The sequence below is a fragment of the Saccostrea echinata genome, unplaced genomic scaffold (genome assembly GCF_033153115.1).
Source record: "Saccostrea echinata isolate AGI-Se365-2 ecotype Australia unplaced genomic scaffold, CSIRO_AGI_Sech_v1 ptg000025l, whole genome shotgun sequence".
In the NCBI taxonomy this organism is placed as follows: Eukaryota; Metazoa; Mollusca; class Bivalvia; order Ostreida; family Ostreidae; genus Saccostrea; species Saccostrea echinata.
In genome coordinates this window covers 26,666,334-26,692,786 of record NW_026889774.1, presented here as the reverse complement: position 1 = coordinate 26,692,786, position 26,453 = coordinate 26,666,334, and the positions used below count along the sequence as shown (strand labels likewise).

General features: G+C 35.2%; 1 protein-coding gene and 1 pseudogene across 1 annotated transcript; both read left to right on the top strand.

Moving 5' to 3' along the window:
• The first annotated feature begins 424 nt into the window (after positions 1 to 424).
• LOC133193007 (SCO-spondin-like) lies at positions 425 to 9,708 on the top strand (annotated as a pseudogene).
• A 7,089-nt stretch (positions 9,709 to 16,797) lies between these two features.
• LOC133193006 (SCO-spondin-like) lies at positions 16,798 to 26,237 on the top strand. Its single transcript, XM_061329008.1, has 14 exons — positions 16,798 to 17,038; positions 17,198 to 18,228; positions 19,799 to 19,898; positions 20,153 to 20,203; positions 20,288 to 20,479; positions 20,695 to 20,865; positions 21,026 to 21,196; positions 22,654 to 22,824; positions 24,179 to 24,349; positions 24,436 to 24,606; positions 24,874 to 25,044; positions 25,325 to 25,526; positions 25,858 to 26,069; positions 26,170 to 26,237. The coding sequence occupies exons 1-14, from the start codon at positions 16,834 to 16,836 to the stop codon at positions 26,235 to 26,237; spliced, it is 3,087 nt and encodes a 1,028-aa protein (XP_061184992.1). The 5' UTR covers positions 16,798 to 16,833.
• Positions 26,238 to 26,453: the final 216 nt, after the last annotated feature.

Sequence of the window (26,453 nt, the reverse complement as noted above, 5' to 3'; positions counted from 1 at the left end):
TATCAATTTTTAAGATTAATAGATCGACAATATAAAAAGTTAAATTATAAAATAATTAATGTAATCTTTTTTTGTAAATTTTAAACCGAAATTGCGCTGCCACATGGTGCAGAGCATTTCAAGTTATTGTTTTTAAGTCATTGAAAATTTTTGTTCAAAAATTTGACAATGTGAAAAAAATGTGTGGAAATTTATTTCATTGATAAATTACAGGTTTTCGTTGTTGAAAATGTAATAAAGGGTTTTTCAAGTAAATGTATATGTGAAGAATATGCAGAGTATAGAAATGTTTGATTTGGCAATAATAATATTATTTTTAACATTAAATTAAAATTCGAATGAAGTCGATGTCTGTTGACACCATATATAACTCTTACACTTAGGAGCCCCAGATAACAGAGGAACTGAGTTTATCATTGGTTTTATGGAAAACAATGGCGTCTCTATAAAAGTGGAGCTATTTGTCACCACCTCTCGCACCACCAAAGTCAGTGTAACGGTGGACTCCCCCAAATGTACTAACCCCAGGATCTCCGAGTCCTTCAGTGTCACTGCAGGGCAGGTCAAACAGCTGTTCTTCAGCCCAAGCATCAGGTTTAATGCTAAATATTCATTTACTTAATAGCTCATTTCATCTTAAGACAACGTTATGGAAGATAATGATGAGTGGTTGTTAAATCCACGAAATTTATATGATTTTCATTAAATCATAAATTTCTGAACTCGGAGAAATGTTGTTACATGTATATTATGTAGGAGAAGTTTTGTATAGCTAGAGAAGTTAGTACATATCATAGTTTCTTTAGATTACACAAATTTTGCATTATATAAATATAGCTGATTCTAAATTATAAAAAATAAATTGATTCATTAAAAATTGATAAATAAAACATTGCGCACCTATTTACATTTTTGCAGAATGGCCGGATCTACTAAGTCCAGTAAAGGCGTTCGAGTCAGAGCCTCGGACGAAGTGGTCATTTACGGAGTCAACAAGGAGCGCTACTCCTGCGACGGCTTCGTCGGTCTGCCACTTGATGTACTGTCAGACGAATACTACCTGGTCACGTGGTACCCTCCTTCAAGACAGAGTGAATTATTAGTAGTAGGTGTACAGGACTCCACTTCCGTCAGTATTACAGTAACACAACACATTGGGAGTAGATATATAACTTACGGCGGCAAAAGATACTATAAAGGAAATGTAGTAAAAGAAACCCTCCATAAATACGATACCTGGCACTTGGTCACAAGTGGTGACCTCACCGGAAGTTACGTCAAATCATCTAAACCTGTATCCGTCTTCTCCGGGAACAGGAAAACCAATATTGGGCGTGGTGGGTCTTCTGATCACTTGGTTGAACAGATGTTTCCTGTCAACACCTGGGGAAAAACCTTTGCTACAGTTCCAATTCCCAAGCGATCTGTTGGAGATTATTTCAAGTTTATTGCCAGTGAAGACAGCACTAGAGTGACGATCTCTGGTGGATACAGTTCATCTTTTACAATCAGCAAGGCGGGATACATGGTGCAGAAACTGATTTCTTCTAAGGCTTACTGTAAAATTGTGTCAGACAAACCTATCATGGTGGTCCAGTTTGTCCAATCCCAGCAGAGTTCCTCCGAGAAATCTGACCCTGCCATGATGATTATCCCCCCCTGTTGAACAGTACGGTGCCGATTACACTTTCACTACTCCCAAATACTCTCTCGGATCCTACAACAATTACTTCATGTTCATCATAGAAGAAAGCAAAGCATCTGGATTACGAATCGACGGAAAAGCTTTTCCAACAAACACAAAATTTAACAGAATCTCAGGAACCAATCTGATTGGAGGATATATATCTATCTCGGAGGGAACTCACACCGTCAGACACACCTCTCCAATCGCCATCTTTGGAGGTTTCCTGTATGGACAGGCTAATTACGAGACCTATGGATTCACAACTGGTTTGAGATTGGCCAAAGTTAACGCTGTAAGTACTCGCTTTTTTATCTTTAGAAAATAGGCAACCTTGAATAAATAAGTTTCCACTTCTAGTGGTAAAACTGAAGATATAATACAAAGTGTGTATTCTAAATAAGTCAAAGAATGCACAAATCAATTTTGTTCGTTCAAAACATGTCGCTAGCAAAAAAAATGTTTTTGAATCGATAAAAGTAATGCAAACAAAATTTATCAATGATAAACCTCTTATATATCCCGAATAAAAATATAACTTATCAACTTATAAACTTGTTTTGATGTTGAATTTTCATATTGTATTTCACATCACTTAGATTTGTGTTCCTACGTCGACTGTTGTTTTAATGATATTCATAGTACATGTATATGTAATATCACCTAGATTTGTATTCCTACGCCGACTGTGACAGGTGACGGTATTGATAACGATTGTGACGGCAAGATTGATGAGGAACTGTGTACTCCGGAAAACAAAAATAAAGGTCAGAATTCAATAAAAAAAAATTTCAACAAAATGTATTCAAGAGATTTCCTTTTGATGGTTTGATATTTTGTCTTTGGTATAATTTATTTTTAGTAAGTAACTGTTCACAACTTCACTTTTACTAATTTTATGACTTTTTTCTAATTATCAACGGCGTCATTTTTTTTCTACTTGTAGATGATGACGGCGATGGAAAGATTAATGAAGACTGTGCTAAACCTCCACCAAGTGAGTTTGCTGTTGAGAATTCAGAGTCCCTATTTGGTTCTCAAAATCAAACACTGTTATGACTGAACATATATCTATTTTAGTTGACGGTAACTGGGCTAGTTGGACATCTTACGGCGCATGCTCAGTGACATGTAAGCCAACGTCTCGTACGGTAACTGGAACGAAAACTCGAACCCGAAGTTGTTCCAATCCGGCTCCTGCTTATGATGGGAAACAGTGTGCTGGTTCAGGGACTCAAACCTCATCTTGCTCGCCAACCAATCCCTGCAGAGGTATGAATCTATGGTCACTGTCAAAGGTTTTCTTAAACTTCGCTTAAACTACTCATACATTCATGAGGCGAAATCTTTTTTTTTCTGTTATACCTCTTTTTGATTGTAAAAAAAGAAAAAGCATTGAACATGACCTTTTTCTATTGATTCTCTTTAAACAATTATTAAAGAATACAAGGATTATATCTGGTTAAGAAAAGGTCATTTGGTACACTGTAATCATTTTTTTCCTTTGTCAAATTCTAGTTGACGGAAAGTGGGGATCCTGGGGTTCATATGGCGCATGCTCTGTGACCTGCGGAAGTGGTTCAAAATCCCGCTCAAGATCTTGTAACAACCCTGCCCCAGCAGGAGGTGGAAGTAACTGCCCTGGAAGCACTTCATCGACTGCAACATGCACATTGTCTGCTTGTCCAAGTAATTAATACTCTAACCGCCATAGAATTTAATATCGAAATCTACGTGTTTTGAAATATGTCCACAACTGAACATGTTGAGACATCAGTACATATACTGGGAATACTAAGGAAATCGGGGAAAAGATATTTCATTTAAATCTTCATTTATTTCAGTCGACGGTAAATGGGGCTCCTGGGGATCCTACGGGTCTTGTTCTAAAACCTGTGGTAGCGGGACACAATCAAGAAGTCGGTCCTGTTCTAATCCCGCCCCTCGATATGGCGGGAGATCTTGTTCAGGATCTACCTCATCGTCACGAAGTTGTAACACACACCACTGTCCAAGTTAGTATAGCGATTGTTCAATTTACAAAATTTCAAATGCCATTCCATTACTTTTTCAGTATTTGATTATTCAATAATGCAAAATATATTCCAGTTAAATCTAGAGAAAAATAATTTGCTTCAAATTTTTACCAGTTGACGGGAAGTGGGGGTCATGGGGATCCTACGGCTCATGCTCCTTGACCTGTGGTGGAGGGACACAATCACGAAGCAGAAGTTGTAGCAACCCCGCCCCGCGGTATCAAGGAAAGAGTTGTTCTGGATCCGGAAGCTCATCTCGCAGCTGTAACACACATAATTGTCCAAGTATGTTAAATAATTTCTGGGTGAATTCTTTTGTGCATTATCAGTTTAAAGGTTTGTAGTTTGATGATTTGTATGAAAAATTTGAAGTTCAATATTTTAATCAATGTAATAAAAACATATTCATCTTTAATTTGATGTTAAATTTGACAGAGATGCATGTATCTCTTTGTTAAAATTCTTATTTCATATCACATAACATACCATAGAATATTCCCATCAGTTTAAAGTTGAATGGTTGTGTTTTATGACCCCATGTGGTAGTTTTATTCTCCTTCAATATAATATAAGATATCGACATGCATATTGTACAAAGAACAGTAACTAAGTCAGTAGTTCATTACTTCGTGTGCGATGGGTTGTGGGTTCGACCGAAGCCAGTTCCAAAAAAAAAAAGACAAAGTCCTGTTGTTTTTTGTTTTGCTTAACATTAGGCATTAACAATTGATAGTCTTAATCCTCTCTCTTCATCATGAGATCTGAAACTGAAGATCCTCGTGGTAGTCAATAGCAGGATAAAGACACCACGTGTAATCTGTATTCCTTACAATATAGCTAGAATCAAATTTCTCTGATGATGTCTCCACAGGAGTAAATGCCATAGCTAAAATACGTTAAACTTCAATCAATCAATTCATCATACATTTCTTTTCAGTTGACGGTAAATGGGGATCATGGGGATCCTATGGGTCATGCACTTTGACCTGTGGTGGAGGAAGACAAACCAGAAGTCGGTCCTGCTCTAATCCCGCCCCTCGATATGGCGGGAAATCTTGTTCGGGTTCGACCACATCTACACGAAGCTGTAACACACATAACTGTCCAAGTGAGTCTTATACTTCTCATTCATATAAATGAGACAATGTATTTTTAGTACCTCGTTAAATGAATTCTCATATCAATAAGGAAGTTAGCACTTGAACAGTTAAGTAAAACATTTACGATAAAACAATAAAATTCAGAGAACATCATATATTTTTACAGTTGATGGTAAATGGGCGTCTTGGGGCTCATACCGCACATGCTCCTTAACCTGTGGTGGTGGTGTCCAATCACGAAGCAGAACGTGTACAAACCCCGCCCCCCAGTACCTAGGAAAGAACTGTGCTGGATCTGGTACATCCTCCCGAAGCTGTAACACACATAACTGTCCAAGTAAGCCGCAATTATTTGAAAAATAATATGTCAGCTTTTTTTTTTAAATTAGTCAGTTTAATAATGAATTACCTTTAAATCAATGTTTAAATCTATACCTGATTAGAGCTATAAGGTCAGAGTTCAGCTGTGTGTACAGTGTATGGAGAGTGAATAATGCTAGAATGAAAAGAATATATTTCCCTGTCTTGTTAACAGTTGACGGTTTCTGGGCCGGCTGGGGATCCTGGGCTACCTGTTCAGAGACGTGTGGAGGCGGAGTCCAATCCCGAGCCCGATCTTGTAGTAACCCCACTCCACAATATGGCGGAGCTTATTGCACAGGATTCTCTTCCGCCACTCAAAGATGCAACACACACAACTGTCCAAGTAAATGATAAATTTATAATTATCAATGCAACACACACAACTGTTTTAGTAAGCGATAGATTTATAATTATCAACATTTTTCATGAAAAGTATTTCGTGTTGACTGTTTCTTCTATTTTCAATTTTCTTTCTTGTTGTTTCATCAAAAATGTCCAAGGAATAGTTTTATGTGATCAATTGCTAAATGTGTCACAGCTTTTAACTAAAGTGAAGTATTTTTTTAAAAGATAAATGGTCGATAACAAGACTTTCTTATCCAACAGAAATTTGATTTTTTTTTCCTCGAAAATTTCATGTAAAAAAATAGGAATATCAGATGATTGGAACAAAACATCTATATCACAAGTATTTCCGTGTCTGAATATTTTAAATACCTGTAACTATTGTAACTGCAAGAAGATAGGATGGATAGTTTTAAACTGGTCATCATTTTTATGGTATAATTGTTACAGTACACGGAGGCTGGGGATCGTGGGCTTCTTGGGGTACATGTACTGTGACTTGTGGAGGAGGTACACAGAGGCGTTCACGAAGCTGTTCCAACCCCACCCCTCAATATGGCGGTCTATCCTGTCCCAGCTCTTCCTCGTCAAGTCAGTCCTGTAACACCCAGAACTGTCCCAGTAAGTCAAATATACTAAATGTACCAAAATGTACATGTACCTCTTTTAGCTTCTTTAATGTTTGATAGGTTTTTCGGCTAACTCAACTACTACATGTATTTTTAAAAAAATCTGTTTTTATTTAAATTTGTGCATTTAAAAATATGCCCGTTGTTTGATGTGTGCATGTTAAAGTAGGTCTCATTGAATGAATGCATTTGAAAAATCGAACACATCTATATAAAAGAAAGTCTGGTAACTAAGAGATCTAACAGGTATAATCATAAATAGTGTCATCTTACCTGCTTTTACTGTGACGTTTAGTTGATGGCGGTTTCTCTAACTGGGGATCCTGGGGCACCTGCACCGTAACTTGTGGCGGAGGAACACAGGAGCGCACGCGCAGCTGTTCTAATCCTGCTCCACGATATGGCGGTGCACAGTGTTCAGGAGCGACAAGTCAGAATCAAAATTGTAACACACAAGTCTGTATCAGTAAGTATGAATTTTTAGTTAATTTGATATCAAGATGTAATAGCTATTTTAAAAAATACGAGGAAAAAAATTTGTTTTTTTTCTGAGAACTCTTTTGAAAGATTGACAAAGTACTCTTTATTTGATATATACACGTGTATGTATTATATTATCCAACACATTTTTAGAACTCTTTTACTAGAGAATAGTTGTTTTAAAGCAAATAAAAAGGACAATAGATTTTCAACCTTTCAACCAATGTTTTCAAATATTTTCTCAGAAGATGTAAAAGTTTAATTTAAATATCATGCAACACACGTGCATACAAGATTCAAGAATGTAACTGTATACACTAAAGATTCCATTATAATTTGAAAAAGTCCAACATTAGAAATTGAGAAAGTTTACATCTAGCAGTTAGTTATGTTGAATATAAGTCTTCCAATATGAATATGTTAAGTTATTACAATTATAAGTTGTCTATGAACAGTCGACGGTGCCTGGAGTCAGTGGGGCGCCTGGGGAACCTGTTCTGTGTCTTGTGGTGGCGGGAAACGGTCACGTGCTCGCACCTGTACCGATCCTAAACCAGCTAATGGCGGAAAAAGCTGCGCGGGAGATACCAGTGTGTTGGAGGATTGTAATAGTCAAGCCTGTCCCACGCCAGCCGCCGGGGCCTATGTACAGGTAAGAATAAAAAGTACTTGTAATCTACTTACAAGCTACAATGATACGTTGTCTATTTACGGGTAACAATATAACAGTCTATTTAACGATAATAGTATAAACCAAGTCTACTCAAAGGTAGCAATTAGAGATAGTTCACTTATAGATAAAAAAAAGTAGTCTACTTACAGGTAACAATAAAACGTAATGTACTTACAGGTAACAATAAAACGTAATATATATAACGTAATATACTTATAGGTAACAATAAAACGTAATATATATAACGTAATATACTTATAGGTAACAATAAAACGTAATATATATAACGTAATATACTTATAGGTAACAATAAAACGTAATATATATAACGTAATATACTTATAGGTAACAATAAAACAAAGTCTTTACGTACAAAGAGAAAAATACATACCCTTTTCCACATCACATCCTCTATCAGCCCTGGAAGCTGATACGGTATATGGGACGTCAGGCATATCGCATATGCAAAAAAAAAAAAAAAAAAAAAAAAAAAAAACCACCTGTATTTATTACTAAGTATGATTGATAAAACACTATTCAATATTATATTTTTCCTTTGTGTATCATTACAGTTGTGTCCTACTGGATGGTTTACCTGTCAGTCAGGTGGTATAACATGCATCGACAAATCCTTCATGTGTGACTGCTCCAATGACTGCGACGACGGAAGTGACGAAACTACAAGTTATGCCGGATGTTCTGGCGCAGTTATAGCAATGTGTGCAGAAAACAGTTCCGGTATGTTTGCCTATTCAAATAAAAAGCTTTTAAAATTTAGAGTGATCTACATAACGTTTTTATAGGTATTTTGATGACGTCATTCTTGTCTTATACGTAAAAATATTTATAGGGTTATTTTGTTACGTTTGCTTACCAGACCTTTTGTATTCGGATTTTTTTTTTTGGCTAAGGTGAAGAAAAGAGGGAGCTCAGTTATGAAACTTTTATCCATAAAAAACATGTTCTAAAAAGGTTACTTTGTGTAATGATTATTTGTACAAAAAAAATCAACGCATGTGAAAAGTGGAACTATTTGACGTTAACAGCATGATATATTACTAAGCTATTGATTTATTTTATACTTATTAATATACTTATTAATATATACATGTATTTAAAAGGTACACTATTGATGTCGCCTCTAGCCTTCTTAGCCCTGCTGATAGCTTTGATTTTCAACGTAAACCGTTAACTGTTTCCTTGAGCAACTGATATACTGACAAAAACTGTCCAGTGTGAACAGTTACTATACTGAGGGTATAGTTGCTATACACCGTGAATTCATCCTCATCAACACAGTGTAATTGTTGTACTGTATAACATTTTCAAGAATCCACAGCTGACGAAGTACTGGAACGGATTAACCACAGGGCATATAAGTGAAATCACAGGGGGAGTCCAGGATTGCTGGATAACTTGCATTGTTTCAACATTTCTAATTTTTCTTTACGCATAAACAAGTTCGTTTTTGTGTCTTTATTTTTACTTAGTTTTTTTTCTTTTATTTATTTATTAAACTTTTAAAACATATTTTTGTTTCTTTTTTCCCCCTAACATCCTTTTTTTGAAATTACGCTGAATTCAAATAACTGGACCTATTTTTAAATCTATCATTTAAACGGAGTTGGGATAAATTGAATTATAGAATGATTATTCACTATTGGAATTTTCTTTTCCTACTATTGTTTATTATACATAAAAGTCATTTCAATAACATTCAACCTTTCTTTCATTTCTATTCATTTCCGAAATACATAAACCGCGGGGTCTGCGTACCAATATATTATACAGTCTACTTGCATTTGAAATGATGTACATTGAACTTCGGTATCTCGAACACCGATATCTCGAACATAATTGATATGTCAAAGTGATTTGGAAGTTCCAACCAGTTATTGAAGTATTTTGCCTTCATATCTCGAATCCTCGGATTTCTCGAAGGAAATTTTTTCAGCCCCATGGAGTTTGAACTACTGAAGTTTGGCTGTACTTATATAATATTTATATATATTTTGAAATTTACGTAAATGAATGGCCTAAGTGATATAAACACAGATTATGTGGGTTTTTTTTTTACGTTTTGTTTTTGTTTTGCTGTTTTGTTTGTTTGTTTACTTGCATTACTTTGTACAAGTATTTAATTAAAATCCGAGTAAAATTCTGACTTTGAGATAAATTTGATTTTTTTTTTTTGATTTTCATACTCTACCAAACCTTTCATAGTCTGTTGAAAATTGAGAAGAAACTCAAACAAATTTAAATCATACGCCATGAACAAACTTTTAAGTAATTTTTCTGATATATTGTGATATAGTATAACGCCAAGACATTTCGAATGTGCAACGTTTGGTTGTTCTGTTTTGTTTTTGTTTGTTGTGTTGTTTTAGGGCGTGGGTAATTGAAGCATATGGAAAATCAATCATACATCGCTTCGTCATTTAAGGGAGTTAATAATTATATTCCATTTTATAATTAAACTCAACCCCAAAACTAGACGTTATTCTTGATTATAAAACAAACATTCAGACCAAAATATACCTAATATTTGTAATTTAAGTATACAAGACAAGTCTACTCAAAACAGTACTTTATCACCAGTGAAAGTGGAAGTATTTATTAACAGCATTTAATTATATCCCCTTGATTTTATTTCTTTATCAGAGACGTTCGTGCTTCGTTTTTTAATAAAGTGTGTGTGAAAAAACGATGTTGAAATCAAATTGACTAATTTTAAGTTGAAAAAATAACTAGATTTCCAGACCATCTAATATGTTTAACTAAATACGATTAAAACTGATTAATGAAACACATTTCTACCTGACCTTTTCTTGGTTTTAAATAATTTATTGTTTTGTTCTAGGATTAGCCATTGCAGATATAACACATTTTTTATTTGGCGATTCGACAATTAACATCTCACTGACCTTAAAACCGATCCCCTCTTTCAAATAAATCAATGCGACAATCGCTATATACCTAGAACCCTGGACTGGTTTATTTTTAATCTAAAGAATACTTACACTGCACTTACGACCTATAGGACCCCCCTCAAACCCATTTGTTTATCCGTTTTAACGGCCGTAACAAACATTTAAAAATATTGAAATATTATTTTTTTAAAATCTTTTCTTGCAAATATTAGCCTAGTATTTTTGTTTTTCTAGAACTAATGTTTAGTAGGTTTAAATTAGATGGTTGAAAATATATATGTAGAAGTCAATCTTCCATCGTTACTAAGAGAACGTGAAAAAGTCTTTATAACTATTTAAGAAAATCGGTAATGCAAGGTGAAGAGTAGTAAATTATCGAAAAAAAAATCGAAATGACGAATTTTATCTGGTAATAACAACTTTTTTTATCCATTATTTATTAATTTCATAAAAATCATAATTCCCTTTGTGTACTTTTTATTTAGTACTTTTTAAAACTAAACCATTACTTAGTACAGTATAGTGCTGACCAACACTGTTCAACTATCAGATTCCAATCAGATGTCAGTTTTAAGTGGATTTTTTTTCTACTTTACGTATGTGCTTTATGTAAAAGAATATTTCGACTTTATGAAGTAAGAAAAGTCCACCCAAATTAAAAAAAAATATCGAGTGCAGCCTTTCCGCCCTTTGGATGGGGAAACGCATTAACAAAATTCATTGGGAGAAATTCGAACGTCACGGAGACCTTTACAATGCATGGAAAATAAAAACAGCGCTTTTTTTGGGGTTTTTTTTTTGTTCACTCCTATATGAATCATAATCTTTATTCCTGTTTATCAGGTTTATTTAGGAGAAAAGAAAGTTCAGGTACTTAAAGATTTGTTAAGAAGTTCAACATTCTAAATCTAGACTATTTAAATGCAACAACTATGGACATTTGACAGGTCAAAGAAAAAGAGTCGTTATGTTAATCTGTTAAATTTTAATTCGCAAATAATGTAAACCTTTTAATTTTTAATTCTCCATTATTCAGCTTGCCCAACAATCTACTTCAGCTGTGGGAACAAGTAGAATGCAAGGGAGTTTGCTATAGATAATTTAAATAATAAATTATAAAAATGACTTAAGTTTATTTTAAATCGACACTTTGTTATATTTTGTTAATCATCAAGGTGTGATAACCCGTCAAATGAATCGAATTTCTCAGATAAACTTATCATATACCATATCGCGAACAGGTTAAGTCAATACTGACATTTTCTGCCTTTATTTGGACAAATCTATTCTCAAAATTCCAATCAGTAAATTGCATATTGACAAAGAATAGAGCAGAGATGAATTTTTATACAATGATTTAATATTTTCAGTCTGAATATCAATTAATCCGCCAAAGAGAGGATTAAAGGGTTTAAGTTAATCAACATCACTTAAAAGAACGCTCTGTTATACATTTTGTCTAGGATATTTTGCTTTCAGGGGGTAATATTTACTGTTTATAACGTATGCTCGAGCTCTGCCAAGTTTTTCTACTCAATTTAATCAGAAAACTTGCCAAAGATTTAAACTTCTTTCAGGGATTGCCCTTTTAAGAAGTTGGAATATGCTGTCTCTCTCATTTAACCCAGTAATCTGACAAACGGACATATTTTAGAGTACATGTGTATGTATATATATCACACGTGGAGTTCATCGATAAAACGAGACATCCGGGACTTATCAATGCACCAATCATTAACTTCACAAATGCTGTGATCAGAAAAGTATTTAGTATAAGACAGAGTTGCTGCTGAAAGCATTCTTTTTGTGAATTTCACTGTGTTTTCAAAAACTGTGTGTTTTTTTCACCAGCAGACATGCACATATGTTCAGTTTTTTCCTAATGGAAGGCTTAAAGGGAGCGTCTTAATTACACAGAAACGTTGCAAAATATTTTCATACGTTTCATATGATTTTTTTTTCTGCGTAAAACTGCAATCCTCCTTGTGCATGGTCATGAGCCAGGAAATACAAACTAAACAAAAGGTCTTCATCAATGTATACATGTACACTGTATAAAAAAATTTGAGCGTAAAAATAGCAAAGGAATTTAAATAAATATAATTTATTATTTGTAGCAAGTTTATATAATAGCCAAGAATGCCTGAGAATCTTCGTGCTTCAAAGGATTAGATCACAGGACTTAATCACTTTATTTCCCGGTGATTTTTTTTAAAAATAATATATGCCAACTTTTTATTTCGTCGTGAACATAAGTTGGGACGTCAAATTGTTATTTCAAGACCTAACTATTTTTTTCCGAACATTTCCTGGCAGAAAACTTGAGAATAACCTTATTGATACTTTTCAGAAATAATAATCAGCAACTCTTAGATGTATATTAATTTTTTTTTCAAAATTACCACAATTGCCAAGAAAAAAAAATAGTTACAAATATAATCTGTCCATGAATCTTCTCGCAAATGGCTTGGTAATCTTTCTGAAATTTCGCACAAATAATGCTCACCTACCCTGCTTGTGCCATTTATATATAAAATTTTTGAACTGGTATATATTGCCATAGAAACGGTTGAGCAAATTTTCCTCATGACAAGAGCTTGATTTTTTTCTTCCGGGAGATAGAAAATTTGTCGTCACGTGATCATTCTATCCAATAGCAACCTTTCGGGTCTTTCCGGCAAACTTGGAAAAGGTTTGCGATTATTGATCATAATGTACACTGTATTTGACGCCGTTCGAGACGACACTACGTTACAAAACTTTTGATAAATAGTGGCATTTAAATATTCTTGTTTGTGATATGACCGTTGACTAAATGGACTTCAAGTATTTTTCGGAAAGATGTGAATTTTGTGTCATAAAAGTGTATTTTTAAGATGTAGTGAGTCTTTGTTCCCTATTTCTGTGAACCAAAAATTTATATTTATAAGCAAAATTTGAGGATAAATTAAAAAGAAATGGAGATAAGACTTACTCAAATAAAAAAAATTATATGTTATTCTATGAGAAAAATGATCCCTTTTGCCCTCTTTAGTGTGTGTATGCTATTTCATAGGCAAATAATTTCAATCTTTGTGAAATTTTTGCAAAATGTGGAGATTTTACATGAAGTATTCTTTAATGATAGAAGAAACATCAATGAAAATTTTGATAAAATTGAGATTTAATTTTTTCATCTTCAATGTTTGTCGTATTATAGGCATTCTGCACGCCTTGTTCACCATTCTCCTTTATTGGAAAATTACTTTAAATCTGTCTCATTTTTACCCATGCTTCAATGGTGTCTTCTACCTATTCCCACTTTTTAAAAATGTCAATTCCACCTATTCCCACTTGCAAATAACAATAGATGTTTAAATACTAGTTAATTTGTTTTTATAGTAATTAGACTAATTACATCTCATCTTAGATTTACCTGTATTTTGTACAATTTAAGACAGAAAATAAATAGATTTATAAAAAAAATGATTCTTTTCAATTTTATTTATTTTAGAAAATAAAAAAGAGGTTAAAATTCTTTAATATCTTGATTATTTTTTAACATAAAATAAATAGATTCATGAAAAAATGCATTTAAATAGCTGGATTTTAGAAAATACAATAAATAGATTATTGGGAAAAATATCATTTAATTCACTTAAAAATCTCCAATTTTTCTTTCAAATACTAGTAAAAGTCTGATTTACATGTATATAAATTTTAAAAAAGCCTATTTACATGTACCTGTCCTCTATTCCAACAGGTGTTCAATAATTACTGTTTAAATGGTAATTATATGTTTACACAGTTAATTATTTGTTTACACAAAAATTCCACCCATTCCCACATAAAATCTTACCTTTTCCTACCTTATTTTCAAAAAGTGGGAATAGGTAGAATAAACCGCTTCAATTATCACATACAATAAACACTAGTACTACTTTTGAAAAAAAAAAGTTTGTTGTTCGGAGGGAAAGATATTTCGATAAATTATTGTATAATTTATTTTACAGTAAATGGTTAATAAGGGTTTTATTTTGAAAAGAAAAATACCAATATGGAATTGTGCAAAAATAGATAAATAGATTCATAACCCATCTACATGTTCTTGCAAAAGTTCGATGTAACTATCATATTACGATTACATTTTGTTTGAATTTTGGACAGTCTTTTTTTATGCCGTCCCTCTTCGAAGCTACATGTCAATGGAATTGTTTTGTTTTGACCAAATATTTTTTGTATAGTGTGTTTTTCTTAAATTTAACCTACACGTGTCTCTGGATTTTATGTCATTGTGAAATACTTATTTCGTAAGAAACACCATTTTCGTTTATCAGCCAGTATACACAGAGGCTCTTCCATCAATGAGGCGTACAATGACGTGCATATCAATAACACTATATTTAATTTACTTCATCCTACTTTAGATGATTATTTGTACAGATATAAGTATAAACAATAAAACTAGGTATGCTATTCACTGATATGATGTTACAGGGAATTCAACAACCTCGTTTAAATTCAGCATTTCGTAAATTTTATGGTCGTTGTAGTGACCTTGTTAATATAACCTATATCATTGGGTCGCATTTTGCCTGACTTGTTTCCTACCATTGTTAGACCCCTGTTTTTATACTTAATTTAACGAGGGAATTTTCCGTCTACTTGATCAATTCATAGGGCTCATGGCGGGATTGATCGGTTAACAGGGGATGCATACTCCCCCTAGGCACCTGATCCCACCTCTGGAATTTCCAGTAGTCCGTGTTTTATGTTCTCTTCACATATTTGTATTGTTTATAGATTTTTTGAGATTGATCTCTGTTCGTTATCTTCACCCGGGTTATGCATTTTGTCTTCAACAGCTGCAACATTAATTACCATACTAGCAACCGAAGATTAGCTTTTTTTTGTTTAAGAAAAGGGGGTGAGCGGGTGTAAATGTATCTTAACTCTGAAAAAGAATTTAAGCAGATTTGCAAAAACAGGTTAATAAACCTTTAGAACCATACATGTATTATTAAAAAAAATAGCCTTGTCATGTTTCAGTTACACTTTTTACAATTTTTTTTTCGGGGGGGGGGGGAGGGATGTCGATGTACTAATGATATTTAAGCACTTAGCAATACGTATATTGTGACCCCCTTCCCATTCTCAAACAAAGAGTGTGAAAGATCTCAAGTTCACTTAATTCTCTACTGGCCTAATTACTTGAAATTGACCTAACTAATTTTCATGATTAAAAAGATTACAATTATGAAATCTAATCCTTGTATTATATCTTGGCACTGCGCTATATGTAACAGCAGACGTAAGAGAACGGTACAATGGGTAAGTTTTCTTGTCACTGTGTTAACATAAAACTCATTTTTAATGTTTTAGATGGATATAGAACAATTAGGCTTTGTTTATTTATCTATTGAAAATAAAGCCTGTTAAAATGTCATTTATTGCTAACCCTTTGATCAATTACGTTACCCAATAAATGTTAAAATTTCTTATATTAATTATTTTCTTCCCTTTTTAATATCAATAAACAAAAATAATTGAATTAGTTACATGTAGGGGAAAAAGAATAATAAAGGGATATGGATGAAAAAAAAGTCTGTTTCCTATTCTCATAAGTATGAAAAAAAAGTATTTGTTAAATGATGAAGTTGCGTTTGATAATTTACCAGAAAACTTATGAAATACGTGCATGTTTTCTACTCATTTACGTGTATATTGAATTATAACATTCTTAATTAAAATAGAATATATAGAAATATCTTGTACAAGAAATTTTGTCGAACACAGAATGATTCGAATTCACTTGATCCATAATTTCTTTGGTGTATAATAGTATTTGGTTTGATCTAGACCAAATATTTTCACACATGATAATGAAATTCAACTGAAGTTTATTTCACACCACACATAACCCTTGTTACCCGAAACAATTCAGGTCATTTTAGACCAAAAATTAAAAATCTACATCGCATTCTTTTTTCCCTCCTGCCCCCCACCCGCGAATCTTTCTATAAAGGCCTAGCGGAAATGAAAGAATTTCTATTTATTTATAGGTGGCCTGACCCTGCTGGTGATTGCCTTTTTGGCTAGCACCACTACAGTTTTAGGTAAGAACATCATCCAAGAAAAATAACTGTATACTGGGCTATTTTCGCCCCGTGTTATTTTCGCCCTTTCATACTTCCTAACAATTTTGCCCTGCTTTAAATTCGCCCAGACAAGTTGTCTTACAGATAATACTGGCTTATTTGAATTCACCCCGCATTAAATTCACCCCGCTTTAAATTCGCCCACTTGCCACGAAAGCGAAACGGGCGAAATTAAAACCAAGGGGAAAATGTTTCCCTGTATACAGTATTCAATTTTCTATCTCTGGGCAACTATAATGAAGATTTAATGCTTTCTTTCCGTTGGTTTGGAGGCGGGAAGTTGTAGGGGAATGTTAGCAAAAATGTCATGGCAAATATGTACGTCTAAATGACGGAATGAGTATGAAAATGACTGTTGTTCTTAACAATAGCTATTTTTATAGGTCTCGATAGTGTTCTTGTCTCTCTTCTTTAGGGGCGCCCGACAATCGTGGTAAGGAGTTTGTCATTGGTTTTATGGATAACTACATCATGGGAGGTAATCTCCAGTGTGAGCTCTTCGTCACCACCGCCCGAACAACAAAAGTTAGTGTGAAAGTAGATTCCCCAAAGTGTTCCAACCCTAAAATCTCAGCTTCCTTCTCTATAACAGCTGGTCAAGTTAAACAACTCCTCTTTAATTATAAAATAAGAATGATCGGATCAGCGAAAGGCAGCAAAGGTAACCAGAAAATCTCCATTTTTATTTTCTTTCTTTATTTTCTGTCTTTTTTCGATATTCTTTATGTATACAAGTTTGATCACAATTTTAGAACCGTTACATCTAGTCAAAAGGTTAAGTTATGTTAATTTCATAATATACATACTATTCATTTGAAAGGTATCTGGGTCACGGCCTCGGACGAAATAGTAATTTATGGCGTTAACAAAGAACATTATTCCAATGATGGTTTCGTGGGTCTTCCCACCGATGTTTTGTCCGATGAATACTATGTCGTCACGTGGTACCCTCCATACAGACAATGTGAATTGCTGGTTGTTGGAGTTGAAGATTCCACAAAAGTCACTATTACTTTGGGTCAGTACATGGGAAGTAGGTATGTTAGCTATAACAGAAAGAATTATAAAAAAGGCAACTCTATATCAGAGAATCTGAACAAATTCGACACGTGGCAGCTTGTCACTAATGGCGACCTGAGCGGAAGTAAAATTACCTCTAATAAAAAGATATCCGTGTTCTCTGGGAACAAGAAAACGAACATAGGCAGAGGCTCTTCTCAGGATCATTTGGTAGAGCACATGACTCCCGTCAACACATGGGGTAAAAAGTTTGCAACTGTACCGATTCCGAAGAGAACCGTCGGGGATTACTTTAAATTCATTGCCAGCGAGGACAATACGAGAGTCACTATATCAGGTGGTTACTCATCATCATTTACAATATCTAAGGCGGGAGGCGTGGTGCAGAAGCTTATCTCCTCCAAAGCTTATTGTAGGGTAGTTGCAGACAAGCCTATCATGCTTGTCCAATTTGTCCAATCCCAACAGAGCTCCTCTGAACCATCTGACCCAGCCATGATGATCATTCCTCCTTGTGAACAATATGGTGCTGACTATACGTTCTCTACTCCAAAATATTCCGCCGGATCCTATGAAAATTACTTCATGTTCATTGTTGAGGAAAAGGAAGCGTCCGGTCTGAGAATTAACGGCAAGGCGTTCCCCACCAATACCAAATTTCAGCGGATCTCGGGAACTACTCTTGTAGGAGGATACATCTCTATACCTGAGGGGACTCACACAGTTCGTCATACGTCTCCTATTGCTATTTTTGGAGGGTTTTTATACGGAAAGGCTCCTTATGAAACGTATGGGTTTACAACTGGTATGAGAATGGCAAAAGTTAATGCTGTAAGTAACAAGTTTTTGTTTTCTTTCTATGTCAAAAGAGACGGATAAATGTATCTCTATGTACGTAAATGCATGTTTGAAAAAGTGCAAAGCTGTTTTTAGAACTTTTAAAAATGAAATAAAGAGAGAGAGAGAGAGGGAAAAACAAAATAAATGTAATTATTTATACAAATGTATGAAGGATTTCTCTACTCTGCACACCAATTTCGGGGTACTTTAAAAAAATTGTAATTAGATTGTTCCACCCTTTTCTATGAAATAAAAGAAATCGCAATATGCACCGTTAATTTTACATAATTTCTAATCAAATCGAGTATTCTAAACAATATATTGAACCAAGATGGAGTAATTAAAAACTTTATTTGCATGTGATTTACCCATTTGACTAAGCACACGCTTTTTCTTTATCAATACGAGGGGTGATCAAAAAGTTCGCGAACTAATTTATAATTGAATTACTTCCTTAAAAGAAATAAAATGAGATTTCAGTGTTTATTATTTTTTAAAGTAGTCCTATCCGATTTTAATGCACATCTGCCATTGCTCTGCCCATGCGCGAATCACGTGATCCAGTCACGTGACTTGCTCCATAGCAGTCTGTTCACAGAAGCTTAAAGATTTTTCAGAGTCTTATATTTCTTACCATGCAAGTTATTTTTCATGACAAGAACAGTCCATCTGTCAGAAATGGCCAAGTCTCGGCAATAGGATGGGAGGATAAGGATATCCCTTCCCACAATTAGTATGGTGACCCATCACAACCCGAGTCCTCTGTCTCGGGAGCGTCGTTTATCCAATGTGGATAAAGTAAGGGCGCCTTCTTTTTATCATATCTCATATGTTTAAAGTGTAAAGTAGACGATATTTTAGGGATTTAATAATTATATTATTGTTAAGATATTCAGCCATTTTTCGAATTGTAACTTGACGATGTTTCTTAACAAACTAATCACATCTACTAAGAACACATCTTTTCCCCGGCTTGCTTTCGCTGGGCAACAGAAAACATCATTTTTAACGATCTCCCTGCCTTCACGTAAACAATCAATCCAATTAATGATTGAACTTCTGGTAAGTCTTTTGTCTTCATAAACCTTGTACAAATTATTATATTCTACTGCAAAAGAATTTCCAAGATATACGTTAAACTTTACAGCCGTTCGTTGCTCGAGTACGACTGCGTCAACCATTTTTTGTCACAAGTGACCTAAATATTGACGTCATTTTCACATTGTGACATCACATACACGGAGCAAAACATTATTTAATATCTGCTATTTATAGAACATGCGTATGACTATATGTGTGCCAAATTTCATTCTGATCTGAATTGTAATTTTTGTAAATATAGAGATAGTTCGCGAACATTTTGATCACCCCTCGATCGGACTTCGTTGTCTTTAGAGAATTTTTCATGGGTAAAGAAGGCAAAGATTTTAATGTATACTCTTTTTATTACATTATATAATGTTATCAAGGTCCTTAAAAGTGTACGTGTTATCTCTTTAAGATTTGTATTTCTATGCCGATTGATGTTATAAATATCCATATTGTTTGTAATATCACTTAGATTTGTATTCCTACACCGACTGTAACGGGTGACGGTATTGACAACGATTGTGACGGCAAGATTGACGAGGAACTATGTACACCGGAAAACAAAAATAAAGGTTAGAATTATATAATAGACAATATAAACAAGATCTATTCGGGATTTTCTGTCTAAGATTGCTGATTTTAAATTTCTTAAGTTGATTTGTTTATGTATTTATCGATTCATTTTTTGTGTTTGTACGTGGTAGATGAAAAAAGAAATCGAAATCATTTGCATTAATATCATGTCCATCATGACTGTTAATTCATCTTTATCATTAATCTAATCATAAGAAAATTATCTAATATAATCATCATTTGTTTCTAAAAGATGACGACGGCGATGGAAAAGTTAACGAAGACTGCGCTAAACCTCCACCAAGTAAGAGATTTCATTGAAAGAAAACATCTGTGTTACATTCTCCAAAACGAACATGTTTTGACCGACCATTTATATTTATTTTAGTTGATGGTAAATGGACAAGTTGGACTTCCTATGGCGCATGCTCAGTGACATGTCAGCCAACGTCTCGCAGAGTAACTGGAACTAAAACCCGAACCCGAAGCTGTTCAAATCCGGCCCCTGCATATGATGGGAAACAGTGTGATGGTTCAGGGACTCAGACTTCATCTTGCTCGCCTACCAATCCCTGCAGAGGTATTAATCCATAAATTCCAATACCTGTTTAATTCAATAAACATGTTCTCGAAATCTTGTCGAAAACTATGAATTACAAAGCAAGCAATGTACTCATTTTCTGATTTCCTATCAGAATGAAAAAAAATACTAGTATATGAACAGTGAAATCATTTTTTTTTTGTTTAGAATAAAAAATATTCACAGAGTAATTTAAATAAAATTCCAAATTTTAGTTGACGGAAAGTGGGGATCCTGGGGGTCATATGGCGCATGTTCTGTGACTTGCGGAAGTGGCTCAAAATCCCGTTCAAGATCCTGTAACAACCCTGCCCCAGCAGGAGGCGGAAGTAACTGTGCTGGAAGCTCTACGTCAACTGCAACGTGCACATTGTCTGCTTGTCCAAGTAAGTTTTTCATTTTAACCATCTTTGCTTTTGAGATTTAATACATATAACAAGTATACATATGTTTGCAAGAACTCAAACCGGTATAAAGGTATCAAAGAATATTAACGAAATCTTCAACAAGCTCAAGCGAGTCACATTAATTGTTCCTTCATTTCAGTTGACGGTAAATGGGGCTCCTGGGGATCATACGGGTCCTGTTCTAAAACTTGTGGTGGAGGGACACAATCAAGAAGTCGGTCCTGCTCTAACCCCGCCCCTCGATATGGCGGGAGATCTTGTTCTGGATCCACTTCGTCATCTCAAAGTTGTAACACACACAACTGTCCAAGTGAGTGATTAATTTCAACTCAGCAAAAGTAGTAATTTATTTTTTGACATGGGAAGTCAATTTGCAAACTAAAAAATCAGTAGAATTTATCATCGATACTTTCTAGGAGGTAGTTTTCGTAATAATTCATAGTGCATGACAAATAAATTTTCTTGATTTTATCAGTTGATGGAAAGTGGGCCTCATGGGGATCCTACGGCGCATGCTCCTTGACCTGTGGTGGTGGTGTTCAAACAAGAAGCAGAAGCTGTAGCAACCCTGCCCCGCGGTATCAAGGAAAGAGTTGTGCGGGTTCTGGGACCTCGTCTCGAAGCTGCAACACAGCTAGTTGTCCAAGTAAGCAAACACATCATGAAATGATATTAATGTATTCAAATAATATATTCCTATCAACTCAAAGTTTTACAAAGAAAACTTGGTTCACAATAAGCAGGAATAGCCCTGACAATGTTTTCCGATCATGACAATGAGCACACGGTGGGTGTGACCGGTCGGCAGAGGATGCTCCCTCCTCCATGGCACCGACCACACTTCTGATGTTTTTAGAGGTCCGTGTTTCCTCTGCACCTGATTTGTATTGTTTAATGGACTTTTGAGCTCGAATACTGTTCGACATCTCCCTGTATTTCATTCCATTAAATGACAGCCACGACATTATATCAAAACATCACACATACCAAGTTTTAAAGAAGAAACTCCATGTTTTCATTTTTCTTCCATTAGAACTCATTCTTGAACCTTGATGAACTCCCTATAGGTAAATATAGTGCAGTCTGTACTTTGATTTTCTTATTTTCCTTATTTGACGGTAACTAGGGATTACCTAGAATCATTTGTTTCGCTGATGACCTCTCCAAAAGAGTAAATGTCATAGCTAAAATACGTTAAAATACAATAGATCATTATTTCATACATTTCTCTTCAGTTGACGGTAAATGGGGATCGTGGAGTTCCTATGGAGCCTGTACATTGACCTGTGGCGGAGGAAGACAAACCAGAAGTCGGTCATGCTCTAACCCCGCCCCTCGATATGGCGGAAAATCTTGCTCTGGATCCACCACCTCAACACGAAGTTGTAACACACATTACTGTCCCAGTAAGTTTTAAACCTGCTTGCTCTGACACTTTTTTAGCTTCTTTTTGCGATAACTTCAATAAGTCCTGCTCGCAGATACTACCAATTCCAAAGTCTTCACTCACATTTTAAGGTTATACAATAATAAGGTTGTTCATTCGCGAATAGTCACATATAATTTAAAGGTTACTACCAACAACATCCTGATTAAGCCTTCCCACAGATCATTATTCAGTGATCTGAAAAAGATCTTTCTGTTTCTTTGGCATAACGTTCATATGTTTCTATGGATTAAGTGGTTATGCTATCTAATTAGACTCACGGAAAAATCTGTTTTAATCAACGTACCCTAAAAGCAAGATTTAAAAAATATTTTTTTCAGTTGATGGTAAATGGGCATCGTGGGGATCCTACGGATCGTGTACAATCACTTGTGGCGGTGGCACACAGAGAAGAAGCAGGACCTGTTCAAACCCGGCCCCGAAATATCTAGGAAAGGACTGTCCAGGGTCTTCTAGTTCTTCACGAAGTTGTAACACACACAACTGTCCAAGTACGTTGAATGTGGAAAATGAATGTTTAGTTTAATTTTGTGATGTTTCACAAACAAAGATCTATTTTATTCTGATTTACCGACTATCTGCCCACCTCATGCAAATCATCAAACAAACATAAGCTTAAGGACCCTCTCTACACTGCACCCTATTTTCAGGGTACTTTTGTGTAATTAGACTGACCCACCATTTGACATATAAGTAGAATAAATTGTAATCTGAACTGTATCACATAATTTAAAATAAATCAATGTATTCTAAACATTATATTAGACCAAGATAGAGTATTTAAAAACTTTATTTGCATGTATTTTATCCATTTGAATAAGCGAAGGCAATTTTTCTTTTCTATTACTTCATTGTCTTTGAAGATTTTTCCTGAATAAAAGAGGCACGCTCCCTATATTGAAAATGAGTCAGTGAATTTCAAAATATCCTCCTTTATGTTATATAATTTTCTCAAAGTCCAAAAAACATTTTTCATCAATGTACAGAGGGTCCTTAAAATTGAATTTTTGCACAGTTGATGGCAAATGGGGGTCTTGGGGATCATATGGATCATGCACAGTCACTTGTGGTGGTGGCACGCAGAGACGAAGCAGGTCATGTTCCAATCCAGCGCCAAGATATCTAGGAAAGGACTGTCCCGGATCTTCTAGCTCTTCTAGACAGTGTAACACCCACTTCTGTCCAAGTATGTATGCTAAATTAGTTTAATGCTTCCTAAAACATTTTAATTCTGAATACTTCCTGGATCTCCGTTTATGTTACCCGAATGTTTATCTTATCCAGTTGACGGAGCGTGGACCTCTTGGGGAAGATACGGCTCCTGCACCGTGACCTGTGGGGGAGGGACTCAGGTCAGAAGTAGGTCATGTACTAACCCACGCCCTCAGTACTTTGGAAAAGACTGTGCGGGACAAACAACTTCATCAAGAAGTTGTAACACACATCACTGTCCAAGTAAGAATAATTATAATTTCCTTCTTTTTCAAACACGTCACTAAAAGGGAGTTAGAAACAATTGGCAGATAATGTGGAGCGTTGTGAAGTGGTAGTTTTATCTGGTGTATTGGATATTATTTTTCATGTCTTTTGTAGGATTTATTTAAATACTGATAGAGATTACATCCTTGGGATGCAAATGGTACTGCAGCCTGACTATATTTAAATGAAATAGTTCTTTGTAGTTAGATACACATCCAAAAGGGATTTTTTTTTTCACTCATATCCAGTCTTACGATATCGGTGAAAAAATTGGAAGCATGCACTTCAACCAGTCTGTATCTGTATTGAGCTGAGTGGCCGAAAAATCCTAAAGCGTAAGAAATTGCCTATTTTTTTATATTTTAGTCGACGGTTTCTGGGCCGGCTGGGGATCTTGGGCCACTTGTACAGAAACGTGTGGAGGCGGAATCCAAACCCGATCCCGATCTTGCAGTAACCCCACTCCACAATATGGCGGCGCGTTTTGTTCAGGGTTTTCTTCCGACACTCAACGATGTAACACACAAAACTGCCCAAGTAAGCAAACATGCTCAAAAACCTATGTTTTTAATTTCATATTTTACCAATCTTTAAAAAAATCTGCTGTAATCAATGAATTTCAGTCAATGGAGCCTGGAATTCGTGGTCTAGATGGGGCTCTTGTACAGTAACGTGCGGGGGAGGAACACAGAAGCGATCACGAAGCTGTTCAAGTCCCACCCCTCAATACGGAGGACTGGACTGTGCTGGATCAAAACAATCTAGCCAGACCTGCAACACTCATCACTGTCCAAGTATGCATCTTTTGAATAATCTTAATAATTATACCCCCGCTCGAAAGAAGCGCGGGGTATACGCATAATAACAATTTCTCTTTAATCCGGAGGCGGAAGATTAAGCTGATTTCTTGAATTGCTTTTATATGTCTTACTCGATGTGACACATATTTCCGCGGAAATTTTGTGATCGCGTACATAGTGTTACATCCCAAGCGGAAAAGGTATGACTTCAATTCAAAACTAGTTTAATTAATACCTTTTTCTTGATTTTTGTTTGATAAGTTGATGGCGGTTTCTCTAACTGGGGATCCTGGGGCACCTGCACCGTAACTTGTGGCGGAGGAACACAGGTGCGCACGCGCAGTTGTTCTAATCCAACTCCACAATATGGCGGTGCACCATGTTCAGGGGTGACAAGTCAAAACCAAGACTGTAACACACAAGTCTGCATTAGTAAGTTATGTTCGGATTTGAACAAATAATGTACGGAAAAAAATGCATTTAAATCATATTAAAGGGGTTTTTCTTCCCTTTTTTTTTGTTGATTTGTGCATTTACATTTATTTGAATAAAAGTATAAAATATTCCATATCGTCAGAAAACTTCTTCAAATGTTTACAACAAAATTATAGAAAAAAAAAACTTCATCATATGACACTTTCGTTTGATGTTTTAGGGCGTTTTAAGATGAACTATCCATGTACATTGACCTCTTTATATTGTAATTTCACAGTTGATGGAGCGTGGAGTACATGGGGAGCCTGGGGGTCGTGCTCTGTGTCTTGTGGTGGCGGAAAGAGATCACGTGCTCGCACTTGCTCTAACCCCAAACCGGCTAATGGTGGAAAATCGTGTTCCGGGTCTTTGAAAGAATTGGGAGACTGCAACAGTCAGTTTTGCCCGACCCCAGCTGCGGGGACATACGTACAGGTAAGGTATATTGGGAAGCAGAACATACATGTACTTAAAGGTAGAACAAAGAGAGAGGGATTACACTTGTACAGACGTGTAAGAAGAACCTGAAGTAGCATATTTACTGTGATTATAGTTAGTCAGAAAGTCATGAGGAAATGAAAAGGCACATAATCTTTGCTTTTGCTAGCAATTGCTAATGTCACTATGACTGGCCTACCTCCATTATCATGGTAATGGCTGCTAGCATCAATACATCTGGTATTATTTCCGAGGAATATTGAAGTTTCTATTTTTGAAAAATTGAAAAATTTATAAGCACTATACTAATTTAATAGTTCATGTATATTTCAGCCGTGCCCCATCCGGTGGTGCACTCAGTGTGATTGTTCTATTTCAGTTATGTCCCACCGGTTGGTTCACGTGTCAATCAGGAGGCATCACGTGTATAGACAAATCATTTGTTTGTGATTGTTCAAACGATTGTGACGACGGAAGTGACGAAACAGTCGGTTATGCCGGATGTTCTGGCGCTGTGATAGCGATGTGTGAAGAAAACGGTTCAGGTTAGTAAAGTTTATGTCTACAATTTTTTCATATTGATTGAAAAAGATTTCTTTGGTTCGTAATTCAAGTAATCATACTGTTTGTATTTACGAATTTCAGCGGCGTTAGTGACGTCACCAGTCCTGGTTCTGTTCTTATTGATGTTGGGATTGTATCAAATGTTGTAACAAACAGAGACGTGGACCACATCGTATTATATTGTATTTTATTGCATTACATCCCCAAAGATTCAATATGAAGTCAAATTTGAACTCGACATAAGATTCTCTAAGTGCACTACTTTAAAAAAAAAAAGATACTGCAAAAAATAACCAAATACACCGAGGACACAACAAAGTCATCAAAGTGGCCAAGGCAAGAAAACTAAGATGGAAGAATAATGC